The sequence below is a fragment of the Aspergillus nomiae genome (assembly GCF_001204775.2).
Source record: "Aspergillus nomiae NRRL 13137 chromosome Unknown contig00366, whole genome shotgun sequence".
Classification (NCBI taxonomy): domain Eukaryota; kingdom Fungi; phylum Ascomycota; class Eurotiomycetes; order Eurotiales; family Aspergillaceae; genus Aspergillus; species Aspergillus nomiae.
The window spans coordinates 17,309-33,774 of NW_015378421.1; the positions used below are offsets into that span (position 1 = coordinate 17,309).

The 16,466-nt window shown below is 48.5% G+C and overlaps 4 protein-coding genes across 4 annotated transcripts; 2 read left to right on the forward strand and 2 right to left on the reverse strand.

The window, feature by feature from the left end:
• Window positions 1–207: 207 nt before the first annotated feature.
• Window positions 208–1,857, forward strand: ANOM_010246 (rRNA-binding ribosome biosynthesis protein RPF1; the record flags this gene model as incomplete). Its single annotated transcript, XM_015555502.1, has 5 exons — window positions 208–221; window positions 281–842; window positions 948–1,381; window positions 1,446–1,556; window positions 1,616–1,857. 5 exons carry the CDS (start codon window positions 208–210, stop codon window positions 1,728–1,730), a joined length of 1,236 nt encoding a protein of 411 aa, XP_015403141.1. The 3' UTR covers window positions 1,731–1,857.
• A 572-nt stretch (window positions 1,858–2,429) lies between these two features.
• ANOM_010247 (serine/threonine protein kinase CLA4) lies at window positions 2,430–5,120 on the reverse strand (the record flags this gene model as incomplete). The annotated part of the gene is made up of 3 exons (XM_015555503.1): window positions 2,430–2,842; window positions 2,898–2,997; window positions 3,066–5,120. The coding sequence occupies 3 exons, from the start codon at window positions 5,118–5,120 to the stop codon at window positions 2,430–2,432; spliced, it is 2,568 nt and encodes an 855-aa protein (XP_015403142.1).
• Window positions 5,121–7,065: 1,945 nt separating this feature from the next.
• Window positions 7,066–8,804, reverse strand: ANOM_010248 (NADH kinase POS5; the record flags this gene model as incomplete). Its single annotated transcript, XM_015555504.1, has 3 exons — window positions 8,403–8,804; window positions 8,192–8,306; window positions 7,066–8,137 (listed from the first exon to the last, which is right to left on the reverse strand). The coding sequence occupies exons 1-3, from the start codon at window positions 8,554–8,556 to the stop codon at window positions 7,066–7,068; spliced, it is 1,341 nt and encodes a 446-aa protein (XP_015403146.1). The 5' UTR covers window positions 8,557–8,804.
• Window positions 8,805–9,383: 579 nt separating this feature from the next.
• On the forward strand, window positions 9,384–14,873 carry ANOM_010249 (putative RNA polymerase II transcription elongation factor (Ctr9); the record flags this gene model as incomplete). The annotated part of the gene is made up of 4 exons (XM_015555505.1): window positions 9,384–10,258; window positions 10,327–10,660; window positions 11,166–12,068; window positions 12,135–14,873. 4 exons carry the CDS (start codon window positions 9,384–9,386, stop codon window positions 14,871–14,873), a joined length of 4,851 nt encoding a protein of 1,616 aa, XP_015403147.1.
• Between the last annotated feature and the right edge of the window lie 1,593 nt (window positions 14,874–16,466).

A 16,466-nucleotide genomic window follows, 5' to 3' on the forward strand; every position in this document is an offset into this window, starting at 1 on the left:
ACAAGCTAAAGGATTGAGATTATTTTCTTTTCTCTTTCAAACGATTCATCAAGGAGTCCGGATTATCTCCCTAATCTCCTTCAAGTCGATATCCTACCGCCGGCGAAATATTTCTCCGCCAAATTTTATCTCAAAACTACATCCATAGGTTCTCTCATCCATTTTTGAAGAGCGCCTCTGGGATTCCCGGTTTATCCCTGTTCCAAGATGGTTTCCAGGAAGTCGCAGGCGAAGCTCCTCCAAGTGCTAATTTAGATGTGAAACCCGCCAATAAACTCAGGCGTCAACTTCTCCATATCAAGCGGAAGCGGCTCAAGGACTCCACTCGACGAGCAGAACGATATCGGATTAAGAAAGAAGAGGCTAAGAACCCAAAGCTCAAGCATGAGCGCTTAAAGCGTAATATTCCGCTTACTATCGATCGCAAGCGGGTCTGGGATGATGCCAATAGTGACATCGAAGACGGTCTGGGATTGAGTGTCGACGTCGAGCGCATCAAGAAACAAAAGCAGGAAGAGGAAGATGAATGGAACAAGCCGTTGGAGCGCTCTGATGAATCGCAAGATGATTCCGATGACCAAGATGAGGTCGACAGCATGCTAGCCAGCAGTGACGACGACGACGACGACGAAGGAGGAGATAACGACAACGATAACGCTGAGAGGTCTCGGAAGTCTAAGAGATCATCTCTCCCATCCGCTACAGAGCGTGCAACAAGCCCGACTCAGTCAACCAAGAGCACAAACCTGAGCCTAGCTCCGGAAGCCCTAGCAACCAAGTTCCCATCGTTGTTTCCGTCGGAAACACCACCGACGCCCAAAATTCTCATCACGACTGCCCTGGTAGGTTTATATATTCGCTGTTACAGTCCAGGTGCAACACGCTCCATTAAGCATGTGGGAGTGTTGTAATGGTGTTCACTAGGCATCCGTGCTAATCATTGGCAGAACTCAACCCTTCACAACGAAGCCAAAGCTCTTACAGATCTTTTCCCTAATAGCCAGTATATCCGCCGTACAGCGCATCGTTATTCCCACAAGTTTTCATTGAAAGAAATAGCAACATTCGCAGCAAATCGCAATTACACTACTGTATTAGTCCTCCAGGAAGATTCCAAACGACCGTCTGGCCTCGATGTGATACACCTACCCAAGGGTCCCATGTTCCATTTTACTATTAGCAACTGGGTAGATGGCAAAAAGATCCCCGGGCATGGCGTAGGCACTGAACATTGGCCTGAATTGATTTTGAATAACTTTCGCACGCCTCTTGGGATTTTAACGGGTGCTATTTTCCGCTCATTATTCCCACCGCAGCCTGACATTGAGGGGCGCCAGGTTGTGACATTACACAACCAGCGTGACTATATCTTCGTCCGCAGGTGAGTTGCTCTTGTCACTCTGTTTTAGGCTTAGAGGATGTTGGGATTTTGACTGTCTCTGCAGGCATCGGTACATCTTCCGAGAGAAGAGAGAGACAGAAAAGAGCGTAGTTGATGCAGACGGAAAGGAGATGAAAGGGGCCGAGGGAATAAGAGCAGGCCTTCAGGAATTAGGGTGTGTGATCTTGTTATTCTTATTTCCCTCTTGATATATACTAATAAATCGTCGAACAGGCCTCGGTTCACCCTGAAATTACGAAGAATCGATAAGGGCATCCAAAGGGCGAGTGGGCAGGAATGGGAATGGAAGGCTGGAATGGAGAAGCAGAGGACCAAGTTCCAGCTATGATAGCTTTAATGCCAATTCCATCTGTGTTGGTCGGAGTTAGGGATAGATAAAAAAGGAGACTACAAAAGGACTGTATTGGATATATTGTGAGTTGATATTAATTATACTTTGGACGCCAAGCTTTTCACATATCCACCAAACGTGAAGTCCCATACGCTATCCAATGCATTCATTGATAATAGGGCTCTCAGTGATGTAGCGGCTCGTTGCCTCCTTTATCGTTCTGGACCGAATTCAGCCATTATGACGTCTGATGAACATACAGGGCGGACGTTTGTATATTTCTAGTCCTTCCCGGGTACTCAACCTCGAAGGACCATAACTATCATCAGAGATTGCTTGTTCTATCTCGCTGGAGAAGATGCGAAGGTGGCTCAGTCCGAACAACACAACAAACGCAGAATTGATTATTCACGGCAGTAGAAGCTGTGGCAAACGAAGATTTAGACACCAAACATAACGCCTAATTATCCATGCCAAGTCCGAAAGACATAGCTTTATAATTTGGATATCACATAAGAAAAAAGATGATTGTAATGCAAGTCATAAGCGAACAGATATCATCCGGAGGCACGTAAATGGGACCCATATGTGCGTGAGACAAGTTCTAATGTAAATCGTAAAAGGTGAAACATGGAGGGTGGGGTTAAAGCTCGTCTCAGTTTTGTGTTATCACCACAGCATGCGATCTCCGGCACATCACTGTCCATTGTTCTTCTTCCAACGGAGCAACTCCGCAAGGCTAGGAAGACTACAGCCAGATTTCAGGAATTCGTGAGCTAGCAGTTCATCCGCAGTGGCACGGCTGCGGACGTCGACACACAGACACTGGCTGAGGAAGGATTTGAGCTCCTTGCTCAACTTTTCAGGCTTCTTTAGACGAGGAGTGCCATTGGTGGCAATAAGATATAGAGCTTTAAGCGGTTCCTCGTTCAGGTAAGGGGGCTCTGACTCTATCATCTCAATAGCCATAATTCCTAGTGACCAGCAGTCGACCTTAGGTCCATATTCTTTCTGTTTGACAACTTCTGGGGCCATCCAGTATGGCGTCCCGACCATCGTTGCACGCTTGCTCTTTGATTCAGTAAGTTTAGCACAGAATCCAAAATCGGCTACAATCCTTTGTTAGCGTGATATTGGACTGTTCCATAGATGGGGGTTACTTACTAATCTTGACATGACCAGCGCGGTCAAGAAGGACATTGTCACTCTTGATATCACGGTGGATAATGTTTTGGCTATGTAAGTGTGCCAGCCCTTTGCAAGTCTAGGGAGATGATTAGTATAATCCCCGTGTATTTTGCCGTCTTATCGCGCTGAGCAGCATCAACGTACCTCTGAGCAAATGGTAGCAATCTGATCTTCCTGGATTACAGGGTTATTGTCGATGACATCTGTGAGGGCACCGCCCTCCATGAATTCCATAACAACCCAGAGCTCATTGCTTTGTTCTTGCAGGAATGAGTCAAGGAAATTGACAATATTGGCATGCTGACTGTCTTTCATTACAATGATCTCATTGACAATAAGCTCCTTTCGTGGTTGACTACGCAGATCCATTTGTTTGATTGCGACTTGAGTCCGGGGCCCATATTGGCGGTACAGTTCGCGGGCAACCGGAGACACAGCATGTTCCTTCACACGTGCAACATACACAGATCCAGAAGCACCTTGTCCAATCTTACGTTGCTTACTGTAAGATTCGTTGGGATTGTCTTTAGAGACGACGGACCTAAGCCGATCCATAACTTCGTTCTCAGACATTGCCGACATGCGAACTTCCCTCTGCCGGGGCTCAGCTTTCTTAGTCAGGGCAGCTTCAGCTTGACGGACACCATCAGGAACGTTCTTATTAGTTGCCTGTTTGTTCGCAATATTCAGTGGCTTCACTGGCTGCACGGGAGCAGGAAGTTTGCTGGGTGGTGGGCCCTGAGCCTGCTGTTTGGTACCATTGTTCTGAGCGCGTGCCGCAGAGGACTGTGCTCGCGGATCATGCGCAGGGTAACGCGAGCTGGGAGAAGATTGGTCTGACCCCGGAGCACGTGCAATTCCGGGGCCGTTGGCCGATATGTACTCCCCCGGCCGTTGGCCCTGGTTGGAACTAGTCGGAGGAGCTGGCGCTGGGCGCTGAGCAGTGAGCTGGCGTGCAGAGTCTTGTCGAGCCGAGCCAGGAGCCTGCGGGGCGGGACGGCCTGGTTTGTAGCGGTCGTTCATCGACGGATCGGCGCCATAGCCGCCGAGCTCCTGTTTGGCCAGAGGGACGCGAGTCTTTGGAAGTGAAGCGTTGTACGCTTCTTGATCGAGCCTATTTTGCTCTTCTTCACGTTGACGAGCACGGCGACCTTCTTCCTCCATGCGCCGACGCTCTTGGTCCGCCATCTCCTTCATCCTCTCCAGCTGTTGCTGCTGTTCCAAAGCACGATCTGAGTCTGATTTGCTGTGCGTCTGCGAGGGTGATGAACCAGCGGAACGATTGGAGTGGCCACTGTCTAAGCGCTGGGATGGGGCTGGTGGCGGCGGTCTTGGAGGAGCAATAGAACTGCCCACCGTATTGCTGTTGTAAGTTTTTGGTTGCTGGTTTGACTGGGGAGAGGCTAATCCGGCATAATACTGTGGGTTCTGTTCGCGCATCTTTATATCAGAGTAAAACTCGAGAACTTCGATGACGGCTTGGGGGTTCTTCTTATAGTCTTCTTTGGTGATAGCCGATGCAGTCAGCAGCTTCTCCCACTCAGGCGGTAATCCCACAAAGGCGCCTGTCCGCGGGTCGAAGCCGACGTGAACGCGGTGGCTAAAATTGGTCGGGTTGCTTACGCCTCCCATTCCCGGGCAGCGCTCGTAGATCTTGTCAATCCAGTCATAGATCTCGTCATCACTCTTGACCTCGCAGGTAATACTCTTAGTTGGTACGTCGCGTGTGATCAGAGCAGCCTTAGAGGTGGCATCTTTCGGATTGGCCAAACGAATAACTTCGAAGGCCATCCGACTGTCTTCGGAACGGGAGACAGCGGTGACCGTCTGAAGGGGGATAGACAAGACTACCCTGCCCGTCTCGTTCTTCAAAAAGTCCAATCGAAACTCTCGAAGTATCAAATATCGCTGGTTCCAGGTAGCCAGAAATTTGTCTTCCTTGCAACGAACATATCCTTCTTTGATGACGGTTACCCCTCCTTGTCCTGACTGGTTGGTTTTTGTTTGTGTGAGAGACGGGGTGCTAGTATTCGGGAATAATGACAAGTTTGCGGACCCTGGCGTACTGGGGGAGTCTAGGCTCATTTGGCTGAAGGACGTGACCGTATTTGAGGAGTTAGCAGGCAGGTTAAGCTTCGGACGCTCGGCTGGTGGGCGCGGTGCTGGCCCAGGATTCATGAACTGGTCGGGAGAGTACATCCTGTGTGTCGCCATCAGTTACTGTCCAAAGGTCCAATATCTTTCGGATGATACAAAAATAGGGACAAAAGCCATCAGTATATGCCGTAACAAATACACACTGGCTGCTAAGCGGTAGTGATAAATAAGAGCAACACCGACGTACTTTCCATAAGTTGAGGGGAGAAGCGCGCTGGCTCCAGAAGTAACTTCTTACTTCACAGCGGGTACGAGGGGTATCCGTGGATGGTTCGGCTGTTTGTGTAATTGCTGTATATTGTCAGGGATGGAGTCAAACTTCTTAGCACAAGGCTGGCGCTTCAAGCCCCGTGAGTCCCAAACCTAAATGGTCTGGTGCGCAGCATCGGGAATCCTACAACAATAGGAGTCGATCCGCCAGCAAAACAGTGGGGTAGAACTCAGTCGATATGGGGGGAGTATTGTCGGATTATTTTCCTTTCATTTTTCTTCTTTAATGATGCTTTGGACAAGAGAGACCTTACCTGACAATACGTTTAACTTTGGAAGAACCGAAAGGTCTCCTCGCACCAGCGAGTATGACCGAGCGCAAAGGACCCTTCAGAACGCGGTGAGAAGAGTCGCCAATTCAGAAGCGACAAGAGTAAGGGACGTATGTGAGAAAAGGGACTTTCCTGTGGGAAACAGTGAAGCGAATAAGAATGTGTTATATTAACAATGCATAGGAAAAAGGAGAAAAGCGTGGAAGGGAGAGAAAACAAAGTAGCAGGCGAGGGGTGGGAATCCAAGGAGAACGGAGGGGGGAAAGAAAGGGAAGGGAAATCGTAAATGAGGTTTCACTAACAGCGGGAGCCCATCGCAAGTCAAGGGGTGCGGCACTTGACATAGGAAAAGCGCTCGGGCTTCGAGAGCGGTAACGGTTGCAAAGAGAGTTCTAGGATCTACTAAGACATTCCTATAATAACGGTTTATCGATATCTTTATTTACTCTCCTTTACATTCTTGCTTTAGCTGGATAGTGATAATGATACAAGGGTTCCTCATATTTGAATGAATATATTTGATACACTAGTACTTTATTTCTACCGTAGTTACATCATATTCAGGGCCATTAGCTAACAGGATAATATCCATCAGACAGCGAATTCGTATCGGAGGCGGAGCGGCCACGTTCAATACTTAGACCTTTGGGTTAAGTGAGGAAAGGTTGTACTAGGAGGAGAATACTGTATTTTTTTCTGACAAAAAGATAGGGTAGTCTGCGGTAAGTGTTGTAGAGTTATTGCTACCCAAAGAGGTTGGGAGACACAGTTGCAGGTGGACTGACGGTGTGAATCACATAAATAACGAGACTGGACCAAAAAACCCAGTTCCCTGATGAAAAGGCGACGACGATGAAGGCTGAAATGTAACTCTCCTAAGCATGCTCGGCAATCTCCCGTCACGGCGCCTCCTAACTTAAGTAATTAGTAGGCATCGACACTTCTATGAACGATTGTACACGGAAGACCATCCCAAGTTAGTCCCTACGACTCCCTAGAGCATCCATGTCTGTTCAAATATCCTGCCACTGTTTGTATGTACCCAGTCGCTATCCCTTAAACCAATCACACCAATGTGTGTACTCCTAATCTTCCCCAAAGATAGAACCCCGACCCACGGGTTGTCGTTCCATAGATCCAAGAACTTGGGCGGTCCACTCGCCTGATACAAGCAACCTCATTTTTTGTTTCTCTTCTCCTTAACTATAATTCACAGATTTACCGCCAACTAAAGACCAATCAACCGTATGCATGACAACTCCCAGAGTATAGCAGCGATACCTACTCATATAGACTGTCTACCTAGTACCAGCTAACCTAGAGATAGGCTTGTCACAATTGAGACCGCCCGGGGGAGTCGTTCGCTGGCAGTAGATGGTTGAGTAAATAAACTTTAGAAAGTGTTCATATAATAGTTAGAATATGGATTGTTCTCTGTCGGTTCGTCACGGTTCTTCACCGAAGGGGTAGTTAAATTTGAGCAGCCCATTCAAACCGCCAACCCATCCATCATGCGCCTCACCACCCATAATTCTCCTCATCACACATGGTACTCCTCCCTGCCATTCGTTTTTGCCGTGCCGCATCTCTTCATTCCATACTCGGACCTCCATACCAACAGCCATTCCCTGACCCATGTTGACCCCGTCAATACTCATCTCTAATTCACGACCCCGGTTCTTTTCACTCAGTTTCAACGTAATCGGCGTGCTGGATGGTAAAACCAAAGGCCGGAAACTCAGACTCCGGGCACAGATTGGAGTTAATAGAACCGAAGGTACCAAGGGATGCACAATACTGCCACCACTACTCAAGCTATATGCGGTACTACCCGTGGGCGTCGAGATAATGATCCCATCCGCCACTGCCTCTGTAAGGAATCGTCCTCCGACATAAACATCCACCACCGCAAGATGCGGCTCCTTGCCACGATGGAGAAGCACTTCGTTCATTACGTACACTCCCTGGCTGCTCAACGTATTCCGTACGGAAGTTGAGCCTCGGTCTTGCTGAACAGGTCTCCCGTCAGCAGTGAAAAGCCCAACTTTTAGGCGGTTTCGCATCAAAATGCGAGCTCCGCGGCTCGAGCCCATTGATTTCCCACGAACCGACGACCATCCCGTGGGGCCTGTCTCAGAATCCGCTTGATAATCCGTCGCAATACACCTCGACGCTTCTAACATAGGAGCTCGATCCCCTACTCCCGCACCGGACATGTATACCTCACGAAATGCGCGTTTGTACTCCTCGAACTTCCACTCGCTTAAAAACCCCAGTGTACCCATGCTGAATGAAAGCACCGGGGGCACATTGTAACATGTAGCGAACAAGGAAGAAGCATGCAAAATAGTTCCATCCCCTCCAAGAGTAACCGTAAGGTCCGCTTTACTATGTAACCCCGAGGCTAGCCTGCTCAATGGAGCTGAGTAGATGGGAAAAGGGAAGTTTGAATGCACTTCTTCGGCAGTCTTTGGCTCTAGGATCAGGGCGATAGATGGATATGTAGATGTTACATGACTAGGCAAAAAGCTGTCAGTTGTATTCTCCAAGGTATCAAGACGGCTCCCATACTTCGCAAATTCAATCAGCGATTCCGTCACTGTTGGCACGCAATCCTTTTTCACAACAAAGACATTCCGAGGGGGTGCTGGCCATTGAAGAGAAAGGAGATCGCCCTCCCAAGATTCTGGGACAAAGGATCAGCAAGGCATAGTCTAGTGTCACCTTCTTTCGCGTTATCTCAAGAGGCGGAAGCGGTTTTGCAGTTTGCAGAGACGCACACCTTCGTATTTAGGTAATAACCGGTGAGGTAACGTCTCGATATCTCTGATTTCACAGCGGCGAAGAGAAGATGAAAAGGGTCGCTTCCATGGTGTATACTTGGTTATGCTAATCATGGACCGAAATGATTGCGTTCGAAGAGTAGTCGCTTGCATGTTGAAAAAGGAGTGAGCAGCTCAAAATAAGGCTTGACACAGAGATTAGCGCTGTGAACAGCGGCTATTTTCATTGATCTAATAAAAGCTCACTTGTATTTTTCCCTCTTTCATCTTCCGGGCTCAACTTCTGGGGGACAACACTAATCTGAAGCATGGAATCATTCCCGGAAGACGTATATTTATGGAAGCCTTGAATTTGTATTACCGTTCCCGTTAAAGAAGAAGGGAGAGAGAGTGTGTGAGTGAATGAACGAAGGTCACTCCGGATCTTTGATGGGGTGAAGGATAAGGTGGTCCCCAGAATGATCTACTCCGGAGCTGAAGAGCCTGACCGCCCTGAGAGCCTGACGTATGAGGGAGAGAACGTCACAGGTGCCTTGCCTGTGGACTATTTACCAGCAGTGGATGTCTTGGCTTTCGGGTTCACAAGATCCCCTCCTGCCAATAGTTGCGGTCAGGCGTTATCTCGTACCTAGTACTTTAGCTCCTACGTACCGTTCATTCTCTGTTATGAAACTTATCTTTCACTTCGTCCTACATGCATTATATATAGGATATATCCTCTGATATTCTTGTTTTGCTTCGCGGGTCTGGGCATGGCCTAAACTGATAGGCGTCAAATTTCCCTTGATCGCCCGACGTGGTGTGAGATTCTTCAAATAGATCTTTCGCTCGAGTACGGGACTGCCTTCCCTTTTATGCAATCGCTCGACTAATTTCTAGTTGCGTGATCGGCAGGTTAAGGATAAATTGATACCGCAACAAAGTGTCTAGTCTACCAGCTCAACAGAATCAGGTGCTCTTTTGGCCACTGGCAATCTAAAATGATGGGTGGCCCTAACCCTGAGCTTCACCAGCAAAAAAAGAACCCAACCTGGCAACGTACAGGGAACATGAATCAAAATTCTCGGGCTGGCGATGACATGGAACCACGGCTTAAACATGGGATCCCGATGCAGGTGCTTCGATCCCTCTTGCTTGCAACATGGTTCAACTGCTGTTGTGTCGTCATCCTAGTGACTCAGGTGCTCGGTGCTCCTCTCTATCTAATAAGCAGGGATTATTATTATGCATATATGGCATACACGAAGCAGTCTTTCGGGCTGGTCATCACAGCTCTCACACAATGGGGTTGTCCGACATTTGTTCGCGTTAGTGGTGATAAGAGTGTACAAGGACAGATTCACCTGACAGAGGACGGCCGGTTGAAAACTGAATTTCCCGAGCGCTTGGTATTGATTGCTAATCACCAGGTCTATACCGATTGGATTTACCTGTGGTGGGTTGCTTATACGAACATGATGCATGGCCGCATTTTCATCATCCTCAAGGAGTCTCTCAAGTACATCCCGATTGTTGGTCAAGGTATGACGTTCTACGGCTTTATCTTCATGGCTCGCAAATGGCTATCCGACAAACCCCGGCTACAGCATCGGTTGGAGAAGTTGAAAACCCGGCATTCAGGCTCCAAGTCAGAATCGTCTGAATACGACCCCATGTGGCTGTTGATCTTTCCTGAAGGGACAAATTTGTCAATTAACACTAAGAGGCGTAGTGACGAGTATGGGCAAAGGCAAGGGTTTCCACCTTTAAAGCACGAGGTTCTCCCACGATCGACCGGCCTTTTCTTTTGCCTACAACAATTGAGGGGCACTGTTGATTGGGTGTACGACTGCACCGTAGCCTATGAAGGACCTCCGTAAGTCCCCATGTCTATTAAATTGTCATTTGAAAAAAGAGAAAATCCACGACTAACTTATGCCGTAGAAAAGGAAGCTACCCGGATAAATACTTCACACTCCGATCAACATATCTTCAGGGTAGACCCCCAACATCCGTCAATATGTACTGGCGACGGTTTGCTGTATCAGACATACCCTTAGATGACCAGAAGGAATTCGATGCCTGGCTCAGGGCCCGGTGGACGGAAAAGGACCAGCTGCTTGAGGAATATTTCGAGACGGGAAGATTTCCGTCTGATTTAGCTGGCTTTGTTGACGATGTGGACGTTTCCGAAAGTCTAAAAGCTGCCGCTGCCGCTGGATATGTGGAAGTATTTGTTAGACTGGGGCATTGGAGTGAAATCGGGCGTATATTTATGGTATTAATAGGCGCTGCTCTTCTGTGCAAAGTACCAAAACTCTTGGGTTTTTGATAGGACTGCCTTTTATATTGTCTTAGATTAGCTATTCTTACCATGTTTATGAGAGATGCATTTAGAAAATGATAATATTTGTAAAGAGATTTACTTCCCCTCTCCCAATCCGCGTTGATGTACAATATAGGTTGATAACGCAAGCCCACTTGTTTTCCTAACTTTCTTTTGATTGCAGGAATTTGGTACAAGAGCTAAGAAGACATTGAAGCCACATGTGGCGGTGCCTCAGCACGGACTCCAGCCTCAGGTTCCGACCCTTTCAATCTACTGACACCCGCACCAAGTAGAGAGCTCAACACTGCAGGTTTTGTCGTCTCGAGTTGCTGCTGTAAATTTAGGACGCTCTTCCTGCTCGAGGTCTCAGCAGGGGGACGTGTTTCTCATTTTCATTGCAATCGTTTCATATAGTACGATCATGAGCTGAACCTTGCAACTATCCCTACTCCAGACATCCACCACACCTTCCGTGTCTCATCGACTTTCAAAGGAATACCTCTCACGCGCCATGGCGTCCCTACGAAGTGAACACACGAATGGCATAAACAGCGAAACGCATTCCACAGCTACATCACTCCGGTTCTCGGACATTCCTTCTGCCATTGATATTCCTGCGTCCACCCTCGACAGTGAAGTCGAGGTTAGTCTGGAAGGTCTTCCGGACGATCCTACGGAGCTCTGCACTTTACTGGAGAATGAAAAGGCCGCAAAAAATTTTTGGGTTATTATCGCGCTCGCTTATGCCAAACAAAAGCAAATCGACCATGCTATTGACATCCTCAACAAAGGGTTAGCATCAGTCGCCCATGGAGCGACGAAAGAGAAGCTCGGCTTGCTGGGTTGGGTATGCTGGCTGCTCATGTTGAAGAGCCGACAAGCGCCCCGAGTGGCACCGGAAGGGGAATTGTATTCTGAGGCTAAAACTAAGGACCATTACCTACAGCTGGCGACGTCGACATTAAACGAGGCATCTCGCCTGAACCCAGCTTTCCCGCCCCTGTTTCTAGCCCGTGGAGTGTTGTCCCTTTTGCGCGCATCGTTGCATCCCCCGAGGCCAGTTCGTCCTGGTACAGTTGACACGTCCGAACGAGTTGAGTCTCTTAGACAGGCTCTTAAATGCTTCGAGGAGTCGTCAAAAGCCTTCGGGGGTCGAAACGTGATGGCTATCCTTGGTCGCGCAAGGGCACAGTATATGCTTGGAAGATATGCAGAGGCACTGGAAGGTTACCAGAAAGTTTTGATGAAGATGCCTGGTTTAACAGACCCTGATCCTCGCATTGGTATTGGGTGCTGCCTGTGGCACCTGGGCTTTAAGGACCAGGCGAAAGCTGCGTGGGAGCGAGCTCTGTCATTGGTACGTGGATCCCGCATTATTCTCTTTTTTTTAATACCAGATGCTAATCGTATATGTGCTCTGTAGAACCCTGACTCCAAAGTTGCCAATATTCTACTCGCCGTCTACTACCTCTACGATAGTTCCCGACACGCCACGACGGATCCTGCGTTTGGCTCTTTGTATAAGGTGGCTATGACCCAGTATACACAAAAAGCTTTCAAATTGGACAAAGAATACCCCATGACGGGCGCTTTGTTTGGGGGATATTTTCTTTTGAGGAAGTCATACTCTACGGTTGAAACCTTAGCACGGAAAGCGATCGAGCACACGGACGTGATGCAAATAGCTAGCGATGGTTGGTTCCTGCTTGGTCGCAAGGCGCACTACGAAGGCGATCTTCCTCGTGCTGCAGAGTTCTATAACCGCTCTGACCAAGCTCGAGGTGGCGGTGATAAGGGGTATTTGCCTGCCAGGTTTGGCACAGTGCAGATGCAAGTGTCTAATAAAGATTACGATGGTGCCAAATTTCGACTGGAGAAGATTATACAGCAAACCAAAAACCCAGAATGCATGATACTGCTCGGAGCACTTTATGCGGAGGAGGTCTTTGCTACCGAGAAGATTGGTAGCAGGGAGGACAAGTCAGCCGAAGCTAAAAAGGCGATCAGTCTCCTAGAATCGGTTCGTGCCCTCTGGAAGGACGAAGGCAAAAAACTCTCCCCTGATGAGTCAGTGTTGGTGTATTTGGCTCGCTTGTATGAGCGTACAGCCCCGGAGAAGAGCATGCAGTGCCTGTCCCAGCTCGAGGAATTGCAATTGGCAGCAATTGTTGAGGATGATCATCCAGAAGGCCTTGAAAATGAGGAGCAGGTTAAAGCTGCTCTTCGAGTAAACCTACCGCCACAGCTTCTCAGCAATATGGGTTGCTTTTTGTACCAGGCTGAGAAGGTAGATCAAGCGCGGACTATGTTCGAAACGGCGTTGAATGCCTGCGTCCGGTCGCAGGAGAAAGAAAGCGAGCATGACACGGACGCCCTGGTCACAACCATTAGTTATAACCTTGGACGGACATACGAGGCCTCTGACATGCCGGAAGAAGCTAAGAAGGTGTATGAAGGTCTCCTGGAACGTCACAGTGACTATACGGAAGCAAGCGCTAGGTTAACATATATTGCCCTACGGCAGAGCCCCACGGATGAGGGTCCCAAAAGGATGGCCAAGCTGTATGAAGCAGATTCGACGAATCTTGAGGTCCGTGCTTTGTTTGGTTGGTACCTCAGCAAGTCTAAAAAACGGGTTGCGAATCTGGCCGAGGACCAGGAGCAACGCCACTACAAACATACCCTGCAATACTTCGACAAGCACGACCGCTACTCATTGACTGGGATGGGTAATGTTCATCTCATGACAGCACGTGATATGCGCCGCGAGACCGATCAAGAGAAAGAGAAGCGCCGGAAGATGTACGAGAGGGCAGTGGAATTCTTCGACAAAGCTCTTCAGTTAGATCCTCAAAATGCTTATGCGGCCCAGGGTATCGCCATTGCTCTGGTAGATGCTAAGAAGGACTACAGTACTGCAGTGCATATATTTTCCAAGATTCGGGACACTTTGAGAGACTCTAGTGTCTACCTAAACCTTGGGCATGTATATGCGGAATTACGGCAGCACACGCGATCTATCGAGCATTACGAGGCGGCGCTGTCGAAAGACCGCGCTCGTGATGCGCAAATTCTAGCATGCTTAGGCCGAGTATGGCTGCTGAAGGGGAAACAAGAGATAAGCTTGTCGGCTATGAAGACCGCTCTGGATTATGCACGACGAGCGCATGCTGTTGCGCCGTCCCAGGTGCATCTGGAATTTAATGTGGCGTTCGTACAAAATCAAATCGCCTCTCTGGCATACAGTTTACCGGAGACGCAGAAGACTGTGCAAGATGTACAGGATGCGTCTGATGGCCTTCGTGAGGCGGTTGAATCTTTTGGACGCATTGCCCAGGCCAAGAACCCTCCTTACCCAGCGGGAGCCTTGGAACAACGAGCCAACATGGGCAAGACAATCATCAAACAGCTCGAACGAGCCCTCCAGAGTCAGAAGGAGTACGAAGAAAAGAATGCGGCCAAACTTCAGCAGGCACGCGAGGCCCGTGAAGCCGAGATCCGGCGGCGTGAGGAGGAAGTTCGCAAGGCGCAAGAGGCAGAGCGCGAGCGTAAACAGCGAATTGCAGAGGAACGGCAGCGGATGGTGGAGGAGGCACAACGATTAGCGGAGCAGCGGGCGGAGGAGGAACGTGCGCGGGAGGAAGCGGAGTTAACGACAGAATCGGAGACAGGCGCTAAGGTGAAGCGCAAGAAGAAATCATCCTCGACGAAACGCAAGAAGAAGCGGGCAGAGGACGACTTCATCAGTGACGGCGAATCACCGACCAGGGCTGGAAGCTCAGAGCCAGAGAGCGAGGGCGAATCGGCCCCCAAGAAACGGCGTCGACTGGAACGTCGATCGGGCGGGAAAATGCAGAGCAAGTACAAGAGCAGTGAACTGGTGGTGGACTCCGACGAGGAAGACGGGGCCGACGCCGCCACAACTCCGGCGGCGGAATCCGATCACGATCAGGAGATGGCTGATACAGGTGAAGATGGGGAGAACGTGATTCAACGGCGCCGAGCGAAGGTGAATCGCCGGATTGCCGACGACGAAGAGGAAGAGGAAGAAGAGAACCAGCCCGGGACGGTGGCAGTATCAGAGAATGGGGACGACGATGGTGCAGATGATCTGTTCAATGACAACGCGGATGGTGATAATGGTGCGGCGATGGAAGAGTAAAGATTTGTCAAGACAGCTTTCTTTTCCTCTATTACTTTGTAGTGTATATCTTCTACTACGCTTTTACTTTATTCTGTATTAAGAGGATCCAGGCGTTGGGAGAATTGGAGGCAAACCTGGGATATGTTTATAAGCTGTATTGGAATGAACAATCTGATAATTTCTTCACTCAGGAGAGTGAGGCTCTATTGATTTTCAACGTATAGAACAACCTGGCTAATCTCTATGGGTATTCGAGATTGCTGTACGGAATGTGGTTCTGATTCAAACAGAAGGGAGCAAGTCCCGGAGAAGCAAAGGGACATTGCTTCCAGTCCTTTAGAGTACCTAGCCTTGTAATTAAAAAATTGCCTCGTCAACACTACTAGGGCGAAGTCTAGACACAGCGATCGTCAGGAGGCCGAACGATGGGGAACATGTGAGACACGCTAAAGAGGCTAAATAGGGGGGGGGGGAAGAAATAATAATAATTAAGGCTGGGAAGAGACGGGTTGCCTCGAAGGTTCGTGTCTGAGACAGTAGTGTGGCACTTGCTTCTTTTTTCAGATCGGATATCGATGGATACGGAGCACACAGAAAGGAGTAGTAGTTGATATTGATTTAGAAGCAGTACGGAGTGTGAGGGAGAAATACTCCGTACAAAGAGTAGAAAGAAAGATCTTACAATTACCTAGCTGGAGCTGTGAGCCGGGGGAAAAAACAATGGCCAATGACAGTAGTTGGTTCGGCAAAAGGAATAGCAAATATCATTAGTTATACTCCGTAGATAGAAAGAAAAGCTGAGAGAACGTGCCATCCTGCACAGCTAATGCATGCAGGTATACATGAACACTGTCTGGCGGTGTGATCAACAAGCAGATATTACGTTGGGGGGTATAGTGTACACTGTACATACATACATCCACTTAGACAAGATAGCAGGCAATCCTACAAGGTATCAATGTAGGTAAATACATACTCCATACCAAATACAAATGTGAATAAGAGAAATACCACGCAGGAATCCGGGGGGTATTAGATACCATACTCTCTATCATGGATGAAATGAATTATTACTCTTGTATGTACTCTGTATATATGATTTCTATCCATATAGATCAATATTAAATGTGAGTGCACATGCCATTTTTGACCCGAGCCATGCTTGCTCATACGGAATAATTGATGCTGTGGGATCAAATCCTCGAGGCTCAAGCCCTAAAGCAGTTCCGTCTCATTCCCTCCCCCGACCCAACCAACATTTTGGTTCATCGCATCTGCATATTATTGACTGACTACCCCGGGGCAGGCTAACCTCGTGTAATTTAGGGTAGACGCATCCTGTACGGCTATCTAGGGTAGTATTGCTAGGCACTTCCTTGGTGCTACAACAGCCGTGTTTACCACCCTTCTTCTGGATATGACACCACTGGCGCTAGCCATCGCAATAAACCTGACCACGGAAAAGGGCCGTAGAGTCCACAGGTTTTTTTTTTTTTTTGTTTTTTTTTTGTTTTGTTGTTTTTGAACCCTTCCATGTACTGATACAGTACAGAAATATCTGAAATATGCAACAACACAACAGGGAAATAAGTATGCAATTTTGGAAGAGAG